We start from the raw sequence: 16,068 nt of genomic DNA, 5'->3' as shown, positions 1-16,068 counted from the left end.
GGGACAGCAGTGGCTATTTCCCGTTGGAAGCGGGTCCAAAAGGCCGAAATTAGCCAAAGGGCTGTTGCTGCCCTCGGTGCGGGGCCGGGCCGGCAGCGCCGCTGCTGCGGCACCAGCGCGCCGAGCCCCGCGCTGCGGCGGAGCGGCCGCGGCCGAGCGGGGCAGGCTCCGGGGAGGAGGCCCGGGGACCCGCGGCTCCGGGGCGGCCCCTCAGCCGAGCCGCGCTCCGCAGCCCGCCCGCCGGGAGGCGTCACCGCCCGCTTGAACCGGAACCGGTTCGCGGGGGCCGCCCGGGGCGGCTGCTGCTGCCGCCGCCGCCGCCGCTGCTGCTGCGGTGTGGCTGCCGCGGAGGCTGCGCCGCTGCCGCGTGGGTGCGTGCGCGGAGCGGGCCCGGCGGCTGGCGGGGCGGGGGAGGATGGGGCTGTGCCCCGGCGGGCCCCGCGCTGCCCGCCCGCCCAGGAGGGCGGCTTAGCTGCCGCAGCCCAGCCGGCGGCCGCGCTGCGGGGCCGCCTCCGCGGATGAGCCGTCGGGGGGAACCGCCGGCGAGTGCAGCCGCAGGGCGCCGCAGCCGCCGCCTCCTCCCCCGCCGCCGCTCCCTCTCGTCGCCGCTGCCGCCCATGGCTTCCCGCCGCCCCCGCTGACCGGCCGCCCCTCGCCTCCTCCCGAGCCGGGCCGGGCCGGGGCCGGGCAGAGAAGATGGGGAACACCACGTCCTGCTGCGTCTCCTCCAGCCCCAAGCTGCGCCGGAATGCCCACTCTCGGCTGGAGTCCTACCGCCCCGAGGCCGAGCTGAGCCGGGAGGACACGGGCTGCAACCTGCAGCACATCAGCGACCGGGAGAACATCGACGGTGAGCGCGGCGGGCGCCCCGCGGAGCCCCGCGTCCCCTGCCCTGCCCTGCGCTCCCCGCGGCGCTGCCGGGGCTCCCCGCGGGCGGGGCCGGTCCCGCTGCCCCGCACCGTGTCGGTGCTGCTTCCCCTGCTCGCCCCCGCGGGGATGCCGCGCTGCATTCCGCCTCCAGAGCTGCTCCTGTCCCCGGGAGAGCTGTGCCTTCAGGCGGGGGCTGCGAGCATCCCCGCGCCGCATCCTCTGGCACGGTGCGGTTTTCCAACCCGGGGCTGCGCTGCCGAGACCCTTCGCCCTTCAGAGTGTGCAGAGGTGACATTCCCGGCGGGCTGGGACACCGGGGCTCGGCTGTGGCCCAGGGGAGCGTCCCTCGCCCTTGGCAGGGCTGGCGGAGCCGAGCTCACGTCACCTGCCGGGATGTCACCTGCCAGGCCTCTGCAGGGGTGAGCGCTTAAAGGACAAACGCTGCCTGCGAGGAAAGTGGGAGAAGTGTTTCCCATGACAACCTTCTCTTCCAGGGACTTTTTCTTCCGTTACTGTCATGATGAGGCGCAGTGCTCATCGTCAATCCTGCCTTGCCCTCGCTTTCTCTGCAGAGATATTAAAAAAGCCGTGTTCCTGTTGCTTTAGTCGTGACTGAGGTGGTGCCATTCGCACTGGCCAGAATACAGCTTTATTTTAAAGATGTGGGTTGAGTTAATGTATACATGTACTTTAGTTTTTGATTAGCTGAAGTATTTAGTCCTAAAACTTTACTTGCTAAAAGGTCAGCTATCTCATGGGTTTGTTCACATGAACTGCTTTTGGTAGAAAGCCAGAAAGAAGGACTTTGGTGCCCTTCAGTTTGCCTTCCACATTTTTTTCACAGCTTATTAGATTATGATTTTAGTGCAGAATTCAGTGTTCAGTCACTTCTACACACTGGTAAAGTTATGAAGCCCATGGAAACATACAGGTACCCTCACTGGTTTCTTTCAGTGACTTTCCAGATACAGGAATGTTTTTCAGATGTCTTTGCTACATGCAACTGAAAAATTGAGTGTAACAGGATCAGTAGGCAGAAAAAAATACATAATGGCCTGATGTGAGAAAGCCAGGGAGATGAAAGAACCAATTGTTGATCTGTGAATGATTAATTCTTCCAGCATCAGTGCTGTACAGTGCAGCAGGATGCAGCTCTCTCCTATGGTACGGATTTCTCCATCTACAGCAACACAGGCTGCAGTAAAGTTTTTGGTCAGAGAGAGACACGTCTGGGTTTTATGCCTTGTTCTCAGTGTGCTTTTTTTTTAGGGATGGGAAGAAAGGCTTGGATGGAAATAGTAAGTGCATGTGTACTTGTTAAAATGCACATACAATGCAAATAAGTTCCTGCATCTTAATAGTTATTTGCAAAAAAAATCCAGAAGATCCTTATTGGTTGGTTGTTTCATTTGTTGGGTCAAGGTACATGTATGTTCTGTCTCTCTTCTCCTTTTAACTGTGGCACATGTCAAGTGTAGGGTTGTAACCTGTTAGAAAACAGAAAATACCTCATGTGTTATTTATTTTGCATTGGTTTTCATCTGGGGCCACTGTCACTGCAATGCCACAGTTTCAAATGGGCAAGCTGTCTTCATATTTGAAAACGAACAGTTATGGGTTTCCTTTTTATGTTTTGCTCTACTCCTGACCCTTTTTATGGATAGAGTTTGAGAATTAAGTTTTCAGTGGGGGGACTGGTGGCAGTAGACGTCTGTGCATTCAAAACAACTGGACAGACTTGGGTAAAACAACTTTCTGAAGTGTGCTTTGTTGCAGGTGTGTTGCCCTGGAGTCATGCTCACTGACAGTTTCTTGGTTAAAAATGATGACTGAGTATTAAAAGGATGATGCCTTGTTTCTGAAATTTCATTTTGTATTAGACCAGCTATTATGTTTTTATTGTTAGACTGAAGTTGTGTGGCATACAGAGGTTTATGGATGAGACACTGACTCTTCACAGTAGAACTCTTCACAGAACTCTGGTGATATTTTTACCATTTTAGAATGAAAGAACAATAGATTGGTTATCTGTGTTGTGAAGAGAGAATGCTGGGTGTTTATTCCTTAGTGTTCCTGCAAGTCATAAGGTTTCTCAGATTGGTAGTGTTGCCAAATATGCTTTTTAAAAAATTTTAATAAATGATGATGAAGACTAATGCACTGAAAGGAAACTTTTTTGACACTTGAAACTATTTCTCACTGTTCTTCAAGTGAGGACCCTTCCATCCTGCTTGGGTGTATGTGTCAGTGATAGGTCTCAAAGTGCAAATTCATGTCTCTAACAAGCATTTACTTTGTCACTGGTACTTTCAGGAACTGTAAAAATCATGTCATGCAGTGTCTTAGCTACTGTGTTTTGTGTGAAGTTGTTTTCATGCTCATATTGATGGAAATTCAGGAAACATTTTATTTTTGAAGTGGGTCAAGCTGGGTAAATCAAGAACTTTTAGAACCTTTAAATCAGCTGTGGGTTATTTTAGGCTTTTAAGAGATGCGTGGTTTTCACTGTTGCAGTCCCTGTTTCTGTCAGTATGAGAGGGAGAAGGAAAAAGAGGGAGGGATGTCAAATCTTAGAATGATTTAACTGGAAATTTTAGTACTAGTGGAACTGTTTGACATCTGCCTGTCTTATGTACTTCATAAGGAAATACTCATCAAATCTGCCTCCAGAATCACATTTTTGAATTTTCTTCTCTCATTCAAGTTCCATACCCAATCCACTAGTTTTTCATACAATAGGTAGAGAAAGTGTTTTTTGCAGTAGGAATTGATTTTATGACAAAATACCTCTACATCACTGGTACTTTGCTAAAAAAATCTCAATTTTTGCAATATTTCACAGATGTTTATGAATTGGTATCTGAAAGAGAAGGGGAATTTTGAAAGAGTTTTGTTGAACAGGAATTTATCAAGAGACTTATTCTGGGGAATAGTAAAGTTGAATTTACCTCTCTTCCTCTTTTTTCTTCCCCTCAGATTTCTAAGAAGGTAGTGAACTTCTACAAAAATTCACACATGCAAAAATGCCTCTCTGAATATTGTGCAGTCACCAGAAAGCTTTGGTTTTGTTTGTTTCTGAATGCTTTTTTGTTTATTTTATTGTTAGTTTGTATAGGCCCATGGTAATGAAGAATACCTAACAGATTTTTAATGTTTTTCTCTTTTGAGGAAGAGCAAGAGGGTAACTGTAACATACAGAAGTTACCATCTGGTTTTGATGATTTGTTGCTTAGCTTCCACATTTTTCAATGCTTTGCATTTAGAAATTTACTTTAAGAAAATTGTGGCAGTGGATTCAAAACTTGTAGATTTCTACATCCGTTTGCCATCAAATGGCAACCAAAAGTAAAAATGTTTTTTTATGCACCAAATTCTGCATCACTTTGGATGCAAGCTTTTCCCAGTGCAAGCCATGGAAGCACCTTGGTGTGTGCATTGTGTGAATCCTCCTTGGCTGGGCTGAGCACAGACTCCACTTTACATCAGCAAGTCACAGTCAGGGCCAGGGGTGGTGTAGCTCGTGAGAAGGCAGCATGTGTGCTCCTCTCAGGTGTGATTCCTCTCTTTGATTTCCACAGTCAGCTTTTCAAATATGGAGCTGCAGTGAGGGGGTGAAAGGAAGTGTCTTACCACAAATATGATGGTGTGAAGCAAAGCTGGTACCCTGCAATGAAATTGGCCAAAAGGCTGTTCTTGAGACAGAGACTAGATGGAGGGTTCCTAGGCTATTTCAAGAAAAGATGGTTTTTAATGATCAGCTTCTCCCCTTTTTACCCTTTTACCCCACAAAAGTCAGATTTATTTTTCACCTCTTTGTAAACTTCTGCTAATGTCACTAGGTCATGCATTGCTAGCTCAGATAATGCCCTGTACAACTGTGCATCACTGATAAACCTTTTCAGCCCTTTTCATGATGGGTCAATCGTGTTAATTTTTTTGTTGCATAGTGCACAGGGTCCTAAGAATGGACTGATTTTAAGAAAATAATTTATTTGTTCATTTAAGTATTTTTATTTTCTCCATCTTCTTGAAACTGGCATAAGAGGGTCTCTGACTTGGGATTAGTTAGTATTTGTGTATTTCTTGTCTGCTGGGTTTTATAAGAATTACAAGATTTTAGCAAAATAGAAGGAAGTTTAAAAATGTCTGCCCCATATACCTAATGGAATTTTGCTGAAAGGGAATACTGGTGTTTTCAAGAGCTAGAGCATGATGGGTTGTACATTGTCAAGGAACTGACCTACTTCACAAAAGTCAAGACATAAGCATTTCAGAAGCAAATTAAACATCTAGTGTGCTGCACACAGACATTCCTGCTGAAACACGGATTGTAAAAGGATAGCCCTTCTTTTAGAACAAAGTCTGTTTGGTTTACAGAAAATTCTCTTTCAAAAAGTGTTCCCCTAGCCAGAACTCCAGCACAGAGGTGATCTACATGTTTTTCAGTACTACTGTTTAGTTATTTGGTATTTGGCATTATCTACCTAAGCATTTGTCAGAGGTCATGTATCAAGGTACCCCTGTTTTGGATGCATCAAAAAATTAGAAATGCAGCCTGCTGTGACCTATGCTGGTGAACCTAGGCCTATATTGCACCTTACTAAAGAGGACTCCTGCACAGGTTTCTTTTTTGTCAGACTCATCTGGTTATTCTGTCAGTACCCTGCTTCTCCTGAGAGACACCATCATGTTGTACAAAGCCTTCCTAAAGCCTCAATTTACACTGTTCACATCAAACCAATAAATTTACAATATTTACTTATTTAGCTGCAGAAGCTTTCAAAGGGGGACATACTAAGACTAGTCATATCTGAACTTGCCTCCAAGGAATTTTATTAGTGCACTGCCATCCAATTAATATTTTCTTTGAAAGTCAGTTACACAATCTTGGGTGGGTAAATTGGTCCCTGTAACAGAAGGACATAACTTAAAATTATAAGTCTTAGAAAATGGAAGGACTACTGTATTTTGAGTTGTTTTGTATATTTTTGGACTTATATTTGGATTGTTTTTCCTTGGGTTTTGTAATAAGAATAATGTATTTAAAAGGAATGGAAACTTCTTCACTGTGTGGTCATAGCTGGTTTACCTAATTTTATGTACTTACTGGTTTTTCAGACTTCCAGGGTGTATTTACTGCATCTTCAGGCCTTGCTCGGGTCAGATGATACAAAAACCAGTCCTGGTGGGACATACAGCAGGTTATTGATATTGTACATGCTTTTTCTGGCTCTCTCTGCTATGTATTCTGAGGCTGGAAGGGGAATAAGTGAGCAATGTCTAGCACTACCTGATGACTGGCCTTGTCCTTGTCCTGCCATCCAGCTGCACGTCACACATAGTCTAAATATCTTCCTTGTTTAACATCTCTGCAAGAATATGAAATAGACTTTGCAAACTGAAAGCATATATATAGCTTTTCTCTGAGTTTTCCATGTAGAAATGAATTAACAGTACTTCTGCTTGTTTTCCATTCCTTTGAATTTGGATAAATAGAACTTTTAAAATTTATTAATTTTCTATGTATGTTCTGACATATGGAGTGATCTTTTTCACTTCATCCTGCAAAATATTTAATATACATGCCATACCTCTCTGAAATGCATGTGAAGAGCTAGTAAGCATTAATAAATCTTTTAAGTCTAGAGCTATGGATGAACTAGATTCCAAGCAGTGTGCATAGGTGATGCCTTCACTGGAGCAGTTACTACTTCCTCTGTACCTTCTGTAAGAAGAACAGACATTTTGTTAGGAGTTTTATCTCCTTACAAACCAACTTTAAAAGCAAGTATTCCAGAATTGTTGAAATGGGCTGTTGGGATGTTCATTTCCTGAGCTGAAATCTTTTGCAAAAGTTGACCAAAGTTCAGAGATGGTTTTACTAAGCTCAACTTAAGCTGGTTTTGTTGCTGATTTTGTAAGCCCCATACACCACCGTAACCCATCCCCTCAGTTGGTGTACTAGGAGCACCACCAGCTCTTGTGCTTCTTCTGGAAGGACTGGTTTTAAAGTTTGAGTGCTCAGTAGCCTGAACTGGGTGAAAAAGTAACTTAGTTTTCAGGCCAAGTCTCCTGCTTCTAATCCTTAACTAGTATGGAGCTGGCTGAAGAGCTGTGGTTGGCATTAAAGGAAAATTACTAATGAAAACCGTTTGGAGAATTTTCACAAAATCCTGGTTTCCCCCCTTTTGTTTTAATTTGTTTCCTTTCTCATCATGCCTGTAATATTTTGGGCCTGCAGATTGGAAAGCATTATTTAGATCATTCAGCTAAGACAAGATTCTCAGATCATCAGGATTCACATTTTCCATGAACTGGTGTTAAAATCATAGAATATTCTGAGTTGCAAAAGACCCACAAGGATCATTGAAGTCCAACTTCTATTTATTTCCTTCTCTCTTTATTTCTTTGGAAATGAATACATATTCTTTTCAGTCAGGCTAATGTTGTAACCATGTTGCTGAAATATCTTTGCTATGGTGTAGTTTGCACTGCAAAACTTGTGCTCTCCTCATGTAGCTTATGGTGGTTTGAACAAAATGTATCAATAAAATCAGTGTTTTTGGGGCTGTGAATGGCATTTTATTACTGTCTTTGTTGGTGTGAAAATGTTGCAGAAAACTGCAATAGCTGAATGCTCAGACAATGTTATGGAATAGAGCTAATCCCCAGATTTTAGTGAATTTTCATCCACCTTCTGTAACATTCCCCATTCTCTTTTCTACCTGATTCTTAGAGGGAGAGTCTGCCCTGTGATATCTTGCTCTCTGCAATAAGAAGAGTCAGCCTCCAACTACTGACTTGGAATTTTCTTTTAAATAAAACTCCACCCAGACTTAGTTGAAAAAGTTGTACCTCAGACTTTTTGATTACCTTTTCTTTTTTTCTTTTTGGGTCTGCAAATGATTCTTATACAGCTGTGGCTGAGATGCAGAAGGTATCAGATGGGAAGTGAAAGTATTTGCTTTCAACACTATAGAAACTGATATGAGAGCGTGTTGAAATTTTAAAAGATTGATTTCTTTGCTGTGTTGGTATTTCATTAAGAGTGAGAATTGATGAATTGTTCCTGCATTGGAAAGTTGGATTATAAGGAGACAAAACTTACAGAAGATACAGAGTACTCCAGGGCTTTGTCAAGTTAGGCTACACTAAGTGGCAGGATAAAGGTGCAGTGTTAAAAGAAGATGCAAGACTTGATGATACAGGGGTTCTTTTCTACATCCAGAATTGGATCCAGAATTTAGAATCACTGGCATGCTTAAAATTGTTTATGTTTTGCATATTATCCCTGCACATCAGTATTCTGGGAAGAGGTATTTTTTTCTTGCCATGTTGTTATTTGTTTTGTGGCATCTTAAGGGATGCTTCCAACCGAAAAATTTTGTTCCTGGAAAAAATACATTAATTTCAGATACTGGAAGTAGTACTGCATGGGAAAGAAACCGTGCTTGGTCAGCAAAGATGTTTTGCATTGCTATCCTACACTTTTTCACTTCTTTGCAAGCCCTTTATGGAAGAGTTTGTTTAGGAATTGTCAGTAGATGAGGCCGTGTATGTGAAATGACTGGCAGTAGTTATGCTTTTGTGCTAATTTATCAATATTTCCATTGTGCAGTTAAGTATACAGTGATTTCTTTATCCTCCTTCCTGACCTTCCTGTGGAAGGGCATTGCCTTAGATTAGAATATCCAGTAGCTGATCCTGAACACAGCAGATCATGCTTCCCTGCTTTGGCTAAAAGAAACTTTGAGGCTGTGGTCAGTGAGCTTTATAAGCAGTAATTACATCTCTGAAGTACTTGGTGGGCTGTGTTGTGTGGTAAAGTGATGCAAGTGATCTAAAGACCTTGAAGAAGATCTTTCAATATTTGAAATTAATTAGATCTCGTCATTCCTAGGCTGGTGTTAGGGGTTTTAGATCTCATCTGTTTCTCTAGCTTGAAAAAAGTTGTCCCTGTGTTATATATGCAGTTTTCATTCAGTGAACTGTAGCCTCTACTAATTTGGTGTGGGAGTCCCCCCACTTCCTCCTCTTCAAAGAATGCTGTTAGAATAACCAATGTGAAATACAGGTTGGAAAAAGAAGTTGTTACAACTGAGAACATGCAGATAATCCTAAAAGAAATTTTGATTTCCAGACAGTTGGCTTGCTTATTACAGAACTGCAGTCTCCTGTGTGTTTGGGAGGTAGAACCACAGGAGTTGGGTTCTTTAGTTCTTTCCTTCTTCCCCTTTGTTTTTTATCACTCTGTCATCATCTGCCTTACTTGCTCCTGCCTGTGCTCAGCCCAACACTCTACCCACAACACACAGACATCCTGTCCCTGGTCTCATCTCTACCTGACTCCTCTGTTTTGCAGTTCTTTTGCAGTCATGAGAAGTGCACAACAATGCATTTTAGGAACCCAATTCCATTAGGAATTTGGGTCTTTAAAATCTCTTTATTCCTGTTTGTTTTGTTTTTTCTTCATTTTGGAGAGCTTTGAAGAACTATTTTTTCTTTTATTAAGTTTATAAAATATATGTGTTTATGAAATATATAACTGAAATATACAGAGTTAAAATTCATAATAATAAGTCCGGTGTCAGAATATTTTGCCTAAAACTTCACAGCATTATTCTGCCTTGTTTGTAATTAGGGAAACCACAGTTTCAGATTTCATTAGAAAGAATTTTATTTGTAGTAGCTAGCAAAGTTTCAACTGCTGCTATAGGCAGAATCTTAAATCTATTCGATCTCCAAACTGAGTAAAATCTGTTAAGGATGATCTTTAATGTAGAATTCTTTCACTATCACTTTTGAAATAAGGATTGTAATTAACCACTTGACACAGTTGTTTATACCTCTGGTTTGAAATCTTAGCATTTTCATTTTCAAATAGTAATCAGTGATTGATTTATTTGTGTTTGTAGCTAACAGTTCCTGAAATGAGATTCTGAAATTAAGATACATGAGATTTTTTTCTGGTTAGTATTAGGAGATTTTTTTGTTAAAATCATGTGCAGCAGATTTCAAAATTCAGATGGTAAAATAGATATCAAGGTAAAATCCAGTTTCACAAGTGAACAACAAGATCTTCTGCATGTGCCTCTGCTCTGAGCTGTGTGTCAGTCCCACCTGATGCTCCCTGTGAATGCACAGCTCTCAGTGGCATTTCCTTCTTGGAGCTGGTTGTTGTGACTGTTCCTAGCTGGCAGAAATCCATATTCATTTATTCAGTCACTCTGGAGGTTGAAAGCGTGTGAAGAGTTTGGAAGTGCAATTGTATTTTAAGTTTTCAAATCGCACTTCGTGCAGCCAAATGTCCTCTTTTCTTTTAGGATAATTCACTTGGGATAAGTGTCTAGAATGCTGCATTCACAATATACTGCTATAGTCTCCGTGTTGGATGTAGAAATTGGAATTATAATTGTATGGAGGGTTTTCTGTACTTTTTCATAGGATTAGGTACAGGAAGAATTTCTGTAGCTGAGATGGTGCTAAAAATCAAGTCTATGGTAAAAAGTAAGAAGTAGGAGAGATTTAACTCATTGTTTCATGGAGAAAAAGAAACCAATACCACCTTTGAAAGCTAAAGGAAACAAAAAAAAATTTAAAATTCCATATATAAGCAGTGATGCAAATTCTAAATCTAGAAACTGGTTTCCCCTGGGCAAAAATGGATATTTAAGTGAAGGGGGCAGTGCCAAGTTAAATTGGACTGAAAGTGACTGTTTTGTGAAAAATAAACTCTTGACATTAAGTCGTATTTCTTTAAAAACTATTATGGCAAAGAATTATTTTTGTAACAAGTATTTGAGTCACAGTTCATGCAATCCAAACAATGAGGTTTTATATTACTCCATGAGAACCTGAATTTATATTGTACAACTGCTCTCATATTTTCACTTACCTGATTTTTTTTTTCTTTTGTTTTTTTCCTTACTGTGTGTTTCAATTTTTGAATATAAATTTGCAATTCAACAGCAGTGAAATTTTGTATGATTGTGGGTAGAAAAGGAGAAAAGAACTTAAGGAAGCACTTGTGTAGTTCTTTTGTCTCTGATTTTGTGTTGAATATCTCAAATTTCGCTCCCATGGATATGCCAATGTATTTGTTAATGCAGAGAGTGACCAAGTGTACTCGTACTGGCTCTGCAGGGTTATTCCAGTGAGGAATGGTGCTGGCTCTGACTGCTGCCAGGTGTTTGTGCTCCAGAGGAGGTGCTGGCAGTGGGTGATGCACTGCAAGCCCTGCCATGGCCCTGTGCCCCAGTGTCCTCCTGCTCCTGGTGCTCAGGGCTGCTCTGGTGCCAGCCTGCTGGATAAGTGATGCAAACCCAGTGTGCCGTTTGTCTTTGGGATGTCTGTGAGCTTCAGGAAGCTCCAGAAGTGAAGGCAAAGCATCTGGGCTTTGGTACAACAGCAGGCTACAGTTAGGTAGCAGATTCTGCCCCCAATTATTTTATTTTTGTGTGTGTGTGGTCTTCAATGAAAACTTTGCTCTTAAAGTCTTATTATACTCCAATACATTTGTTAAACATATTTTGAAAGTAAGAAGTTAGTTTATTGATTTTTGGTGTGCTGCTAGTACAATGGCAAAAGCAGCTTTGAGCTGAAAGATAAATATATTCCTTTTTGGTCATTCTTCCAATGAATTTTGATGATTCCTTCATCCTTGTTGCTTTACCAAGGCTGTCTGATTTTCATCTCCTTTCCCCTCTTTCCCTTTGTTTTGTCTCACTCTGTCATAATCTGCCTTACTTGCCTCCTGCCTATGCTCAGCCCAACCTCCTTCTGCCCACAACACACAGACATCCTGTTGCTGATCTCCTCTCCTCTTGCTCGACCCCTTCTGTTTCACAGTTCTTTTTCAGTGATGAGAAGTGCACAACAGTTACAGTTTCTAGAGCAGGGTCAGTGAAGATTCCAGGGTGGCATCATAACTGTCAGCATTGATTTCCAAGCCCTGTATTATTTTACGTCATGTTTTCATTTCAATGTTTGCTCCACATTCCTATTTTCCTCCCTCTCCTACATGTTTTACAGAAAAGCAAATAGTCCTTGCTCTCTTGGATATGTGTGATGGTTATTCACAAATTGGTAAGATTTCTGTATTTCTGCATTGTCTCTTTGGACTTCCAAGTGCATTTTAATCTCTGCAATTTTCTTCATGTCTTTTGGAGATCTGTGTTTTGTGATGAATGTATGTCCTGGATTACAGTTTGGGACTGCAAATGAGCCATGGTGTAATTCTTAAAACAGGCTATGAAGCTGTGTAGGTTTTTTTCTTTTTAAAGAGTATGGAATGCATATACACTGCTTTCTTCTGAATAAAAAACTGAGAAGAGAACTAGTCGATAGGAGTCTTAAGATCTGCATTTCATGGAAGAAATTTCCTGGTAATTACCATCTTTGTAATTATACTCTGCCCATTATTCAATGTGTCCAGCTGTATGTAAATCTTCTCTAACCATGTGTTTTTGCATTTCTTTCCTCATGCAAATGAAGACCCTCCTTGGTTTCTATTAGGGAACTGAAATCTGGCTGATTTGGTGTGTCCTAATTGAAAGACAGAGTCTCTTGCTGGAAAAGGTTTTCTCTCTGTTGGAGGAGTGGGAATGTGCTTGAGCTCAGCATTGCCCAGTGGGTTGGTGTCTGGCCTCTTCTGGCCAGGGCTGCCTGGCAGAGCAGGTGGCCCCCTGAGGGGCTGCAGGGCAGGAAGGGCAGTTCTGCTGTCACTGTTGGGTTCCTGGAGCCCAGCCCAGTCCTGTCCTGCCAGGTAGAAGGTCCCACTTGTGGGACTGTGTCTGGTACACTTCCTTCTCTTGGCTTTGTTAGTCTGGGCTCTTGGCCATATGAGGGTTTTAGTTTGTAGGTTGGAAGAGTTCTCTATCCCTATTGTCTACTTCTATAAAGTGTTTTGCAGGAGGCTCCTGAAGTGGTCATGAGTGCTTGCTGTGCTCCCCTTGCTGGCCATGCCATCATCTCCACCAGCAATTCCTTCACACTGGTGTTGCTGTGCTAGTCAAAACTGGGGGGAATGTCACATCAGCATGTGTCACATCAGCAGACTGTCAAATGTATAACTGTATAATGTATGCAGCTGTATAACTTCTCTTATTTATGCAATAAAACTTCTATTTTATCACAACTAGATTTCATGAGAATGTGCTGACCTGCTTGAGTCATTGTCAGTTCTTACGTGGGGGTTTTAATCCTGGTTTTCACTGAGGTAAAATAGCTTTGGTGCAGATAAACCAGAAATAAGCTGTTACAGGTAATTATCAAATGAGGGGTGGGATAATTCATGATGAAAATGCTTTGGCAGGGGTGCAAAAGTATATAATTAAGTGTGAAGCTTCACTTCAGCAATGCAGTGGTACTCAAGTGCATTGCTGGCTGTAAAACACTTATATTTGCAATGATACTAAAGCATCTTTGCTTCTTATCACACAGTTAATTCCTATGATAAATTTTCTAACCAGGGCCCATGTGGGAATAAGCCCTGTTGGAGTAATTCAGAGCATGGAACTTGCTCTTGCAAGACTCTTACTGTTCAGCAAGGTGCTTGTTGAAAGAGGATATTGCATCTGATTTCTAAATAGTCCTATTAGTTTCATATTGCTTGCTGCAGTTCTCTTTCCTCAAGTAACTGAGGTACTTTTTTCTTCCTATCTGGTAGAAAATAATGGGGCAAGTATGCACTGATGAAACTTGATTATTGATCTCTTCTAGACAGTTGGTAATATCTACCTGTACCCTGGAAAATAAGTTTTACCCAGGAACCTGTTTGATCTCTGGGAAGATAGCCAATATATTGGTAGTTAGCATTAATTATTTCCATTAGCTTCATTCCTTTGATTAAAAGGGATCATTGTCATCTCTGTGGTGGTACATTCACCTGGCAAACAATGGAGAATCAGAAATTACTTGCAAATGAAGGTTGTTGTGATGAACAACTCTTTGTGTTCATGCTTGTGCTTATTAGTATAATAATAATGTGTAACTTATGTGTTTGAAAGCTCAGAGAGCAGTAAAAAAATGTCCTTGTCTCTCTATTTATCAGAAATATGAAATTAAAAAAACCTCGAAAGGATTGGTGATATGAACAAAGAAAGCTGAAAAATATTTGAATATTAAATAATTTGCAAATACTATGCCTGACTCTTAGGAACAGGATTTATTTTTAAGTTAATATATGTCCTCTTCCCCTTAATGGAAATTGTTTTATTTTCCTCATATGAAAGATTTTTATTTTTTAAAGACAATATCTTGATGCTGCAAGCTAGAATTAAAAATATCAGTTGGCATCTTTCAAGCAAAGCAATCTCCATGTCAACAAGTAATATTTATGAGAGAATGAAAGGCCTTTAAAACATGCTAGATGACTTACAGTGGGGTGGGGAAATAATTGTTTTATTCACTGGATCTGCAGACTGTAGTAGAAGCTGCACCATCCCTAATTTGCTTGTTCCAATGCCATTTTCAGGGAATTTAGTAGAATCACATATAAGAAAATGTCTGTTTATTTTCCAAGGTGATGTATCAAGGCAATTCTTGATGTTGGATCTGAGAGTTGGCAGTTCCTTCAGGGTGTGGAATTTTTCAGAAGCCTGGAAGAAAAGAACTGGAGAGGTTTTCTGCCAGTTTAGTCAAAGAAAAAGTTAATCCAGTTCTTGTAATAAAATTGCTTCCTTGAAAATAAAATAATACTGTAAGATTTGGAATAGATTTTGTTTTAGTTATGGGGTTGAGGATTTGGGGTTTTTTTGTGTACATATATATGCATATTTTATGTACATTTATATAAACCCCCTCACAACTAAAACCTTTTGGTAAAGAACATTCAGGGTTCTGTGTGAATGTGGAAGATCTTGGGACATAGATTCCTACCAGTCAGGTGTAAATTAAATAGAACTGGTAACAGCACTGCCAGGAACATGTAAATTGAATAGAGCTGATAACAGCCAAAAACTTACTTTGCTAAATCCTTTACGACTCTATACACTGTACAATAGTTCTTCTTGAATTCTATTGTTCATTCTTCAAAGAAAAAAACATAAGAAGAGAGGGAATAAAGATATTAAAAAAAAAGATATTTTAAAAATAACCTTCCTGTTTGCAGTCAAAACCAAGGTATCCTTTTGGGGTTTGGTCCTTAGTTCCTGGCTCATATAGGAGTTCTTCATTCTCACCAGTCCTGGCTGAAAATACCTTCTGTGCTGAGTGTTAGGATGTGAAGGACACACACTGAGAGGCACCTTATGGGACCTGCAAGGTGAACAGCATGTGGTGGGCTCACTTGGCTGGGATGTATCCAAGACAAGATCAGCAACTTTTCTCTTCCTTTGAAGATTAAGTTGGCATTAAATTATACATTTGACTTGCTGTTTTCTTTTAGAGTGAAGTTCAGCAGTGTCTCTACTTGGAGTTTAATTTATAGCTGTTTTGATGATAGTTACAACCTTGAGCTGTGGAAAAAATCATTTCTACCTTTTCAGCCACCTGGGTTTTAGCAAGGGACAGAATTTTTGCTATCTCAAATATTTCCTCTGTGAAAGAGAGGTAGCTGACCAGCTGGTCTCCTGTCTCTTTCCCTGCCTTTAGACAAAGGGTCCATTCCTGTCGTTTTCTGATGAGTATTTGCTAGGGATATGTTATGATAAGATACTAAATGAGACTGATTTTTAGAAAGCCAAACCACTTGATTACTCAATAAAAATGCAGAATAAGCCTTCACTAAATTTTATTTCCTTACAAAAAGTGCCTTACATACTTGCCTTCAAGTGTTGTATTAGCATGTAGCAGAGAATTTGAGAAATCCCACAGTTGGCCAAGACAGTGTCTCTGGCAGCAGCAGCTGCTCAGAGAAAGTGCATGGCAACATCTGCACTGTACTGTATTAGAATAAGCTTTAGAGAACTGCAGAATACCTGTGAACATGTAAGACAGAGGCAAGAAGTACAATTGTCTTTGGATATGACTTTTTTAAAAGGGAAGATAGTACTAGCCTTAAAAAAAAAAAAAAAAAATCATTTATTGTTTATAAACCTCTGTGTTAGATTTGGATTGCTTCTGGTACAGGAAAGTAAGTTTGTCTGTGGGATTTTGGAGTGCCTGTATTTCCCAGGCAGAGGGGCAGAAGTGCTGGAGTCCTACAGAACTGTGCTGGTCTGTGAGCAGCAGACATCCTCACATATTTGACACTTTAAT

At 41.2% G+C, this 16,068-nt stretch overlaps 1 protein-coding gene across 1 annotated transcript in view; it reads left to right on the top strand.

The window, feature by feature from the left end:
* Positions 1 to 332: 332 nt before the first annotated feature.
* The window catches only part of CCNY (cyclin Y), a 118,376-nt gene continuing 102,640 nt past the window's right edge, over positions 333 to 16,068 (top strand). Inside the window, exon 1 of the mRNA XM_079301264.1 lies at positions 333 to 850. Coding sequence (XP_079157390.1) covers positions 697 to 850 — 154 coding nt within the window. The 5' untranslated portion in view covers positions 333 to 696. The remainder of the gene's footprint in view (positions 851 to 16,068) is intronic.

This window comes from Erithacus rubecula (genome assembly GCF_903797595.1).
Source record: "Erithacus rubecula genome assembly, chromosome: 3".
NCBI classification, from domain to species: Eukaryota; Metazoa; Chordata; class Aves; order Passeriformes; family Muscicapidae; genus Erithacus; species Erithacus rubecula.
The sequence above is the reverse complement of the archived record's forward strand: the minus strand, read 5'-3'. Positions and strand labels throughout refer to the sequence as shown.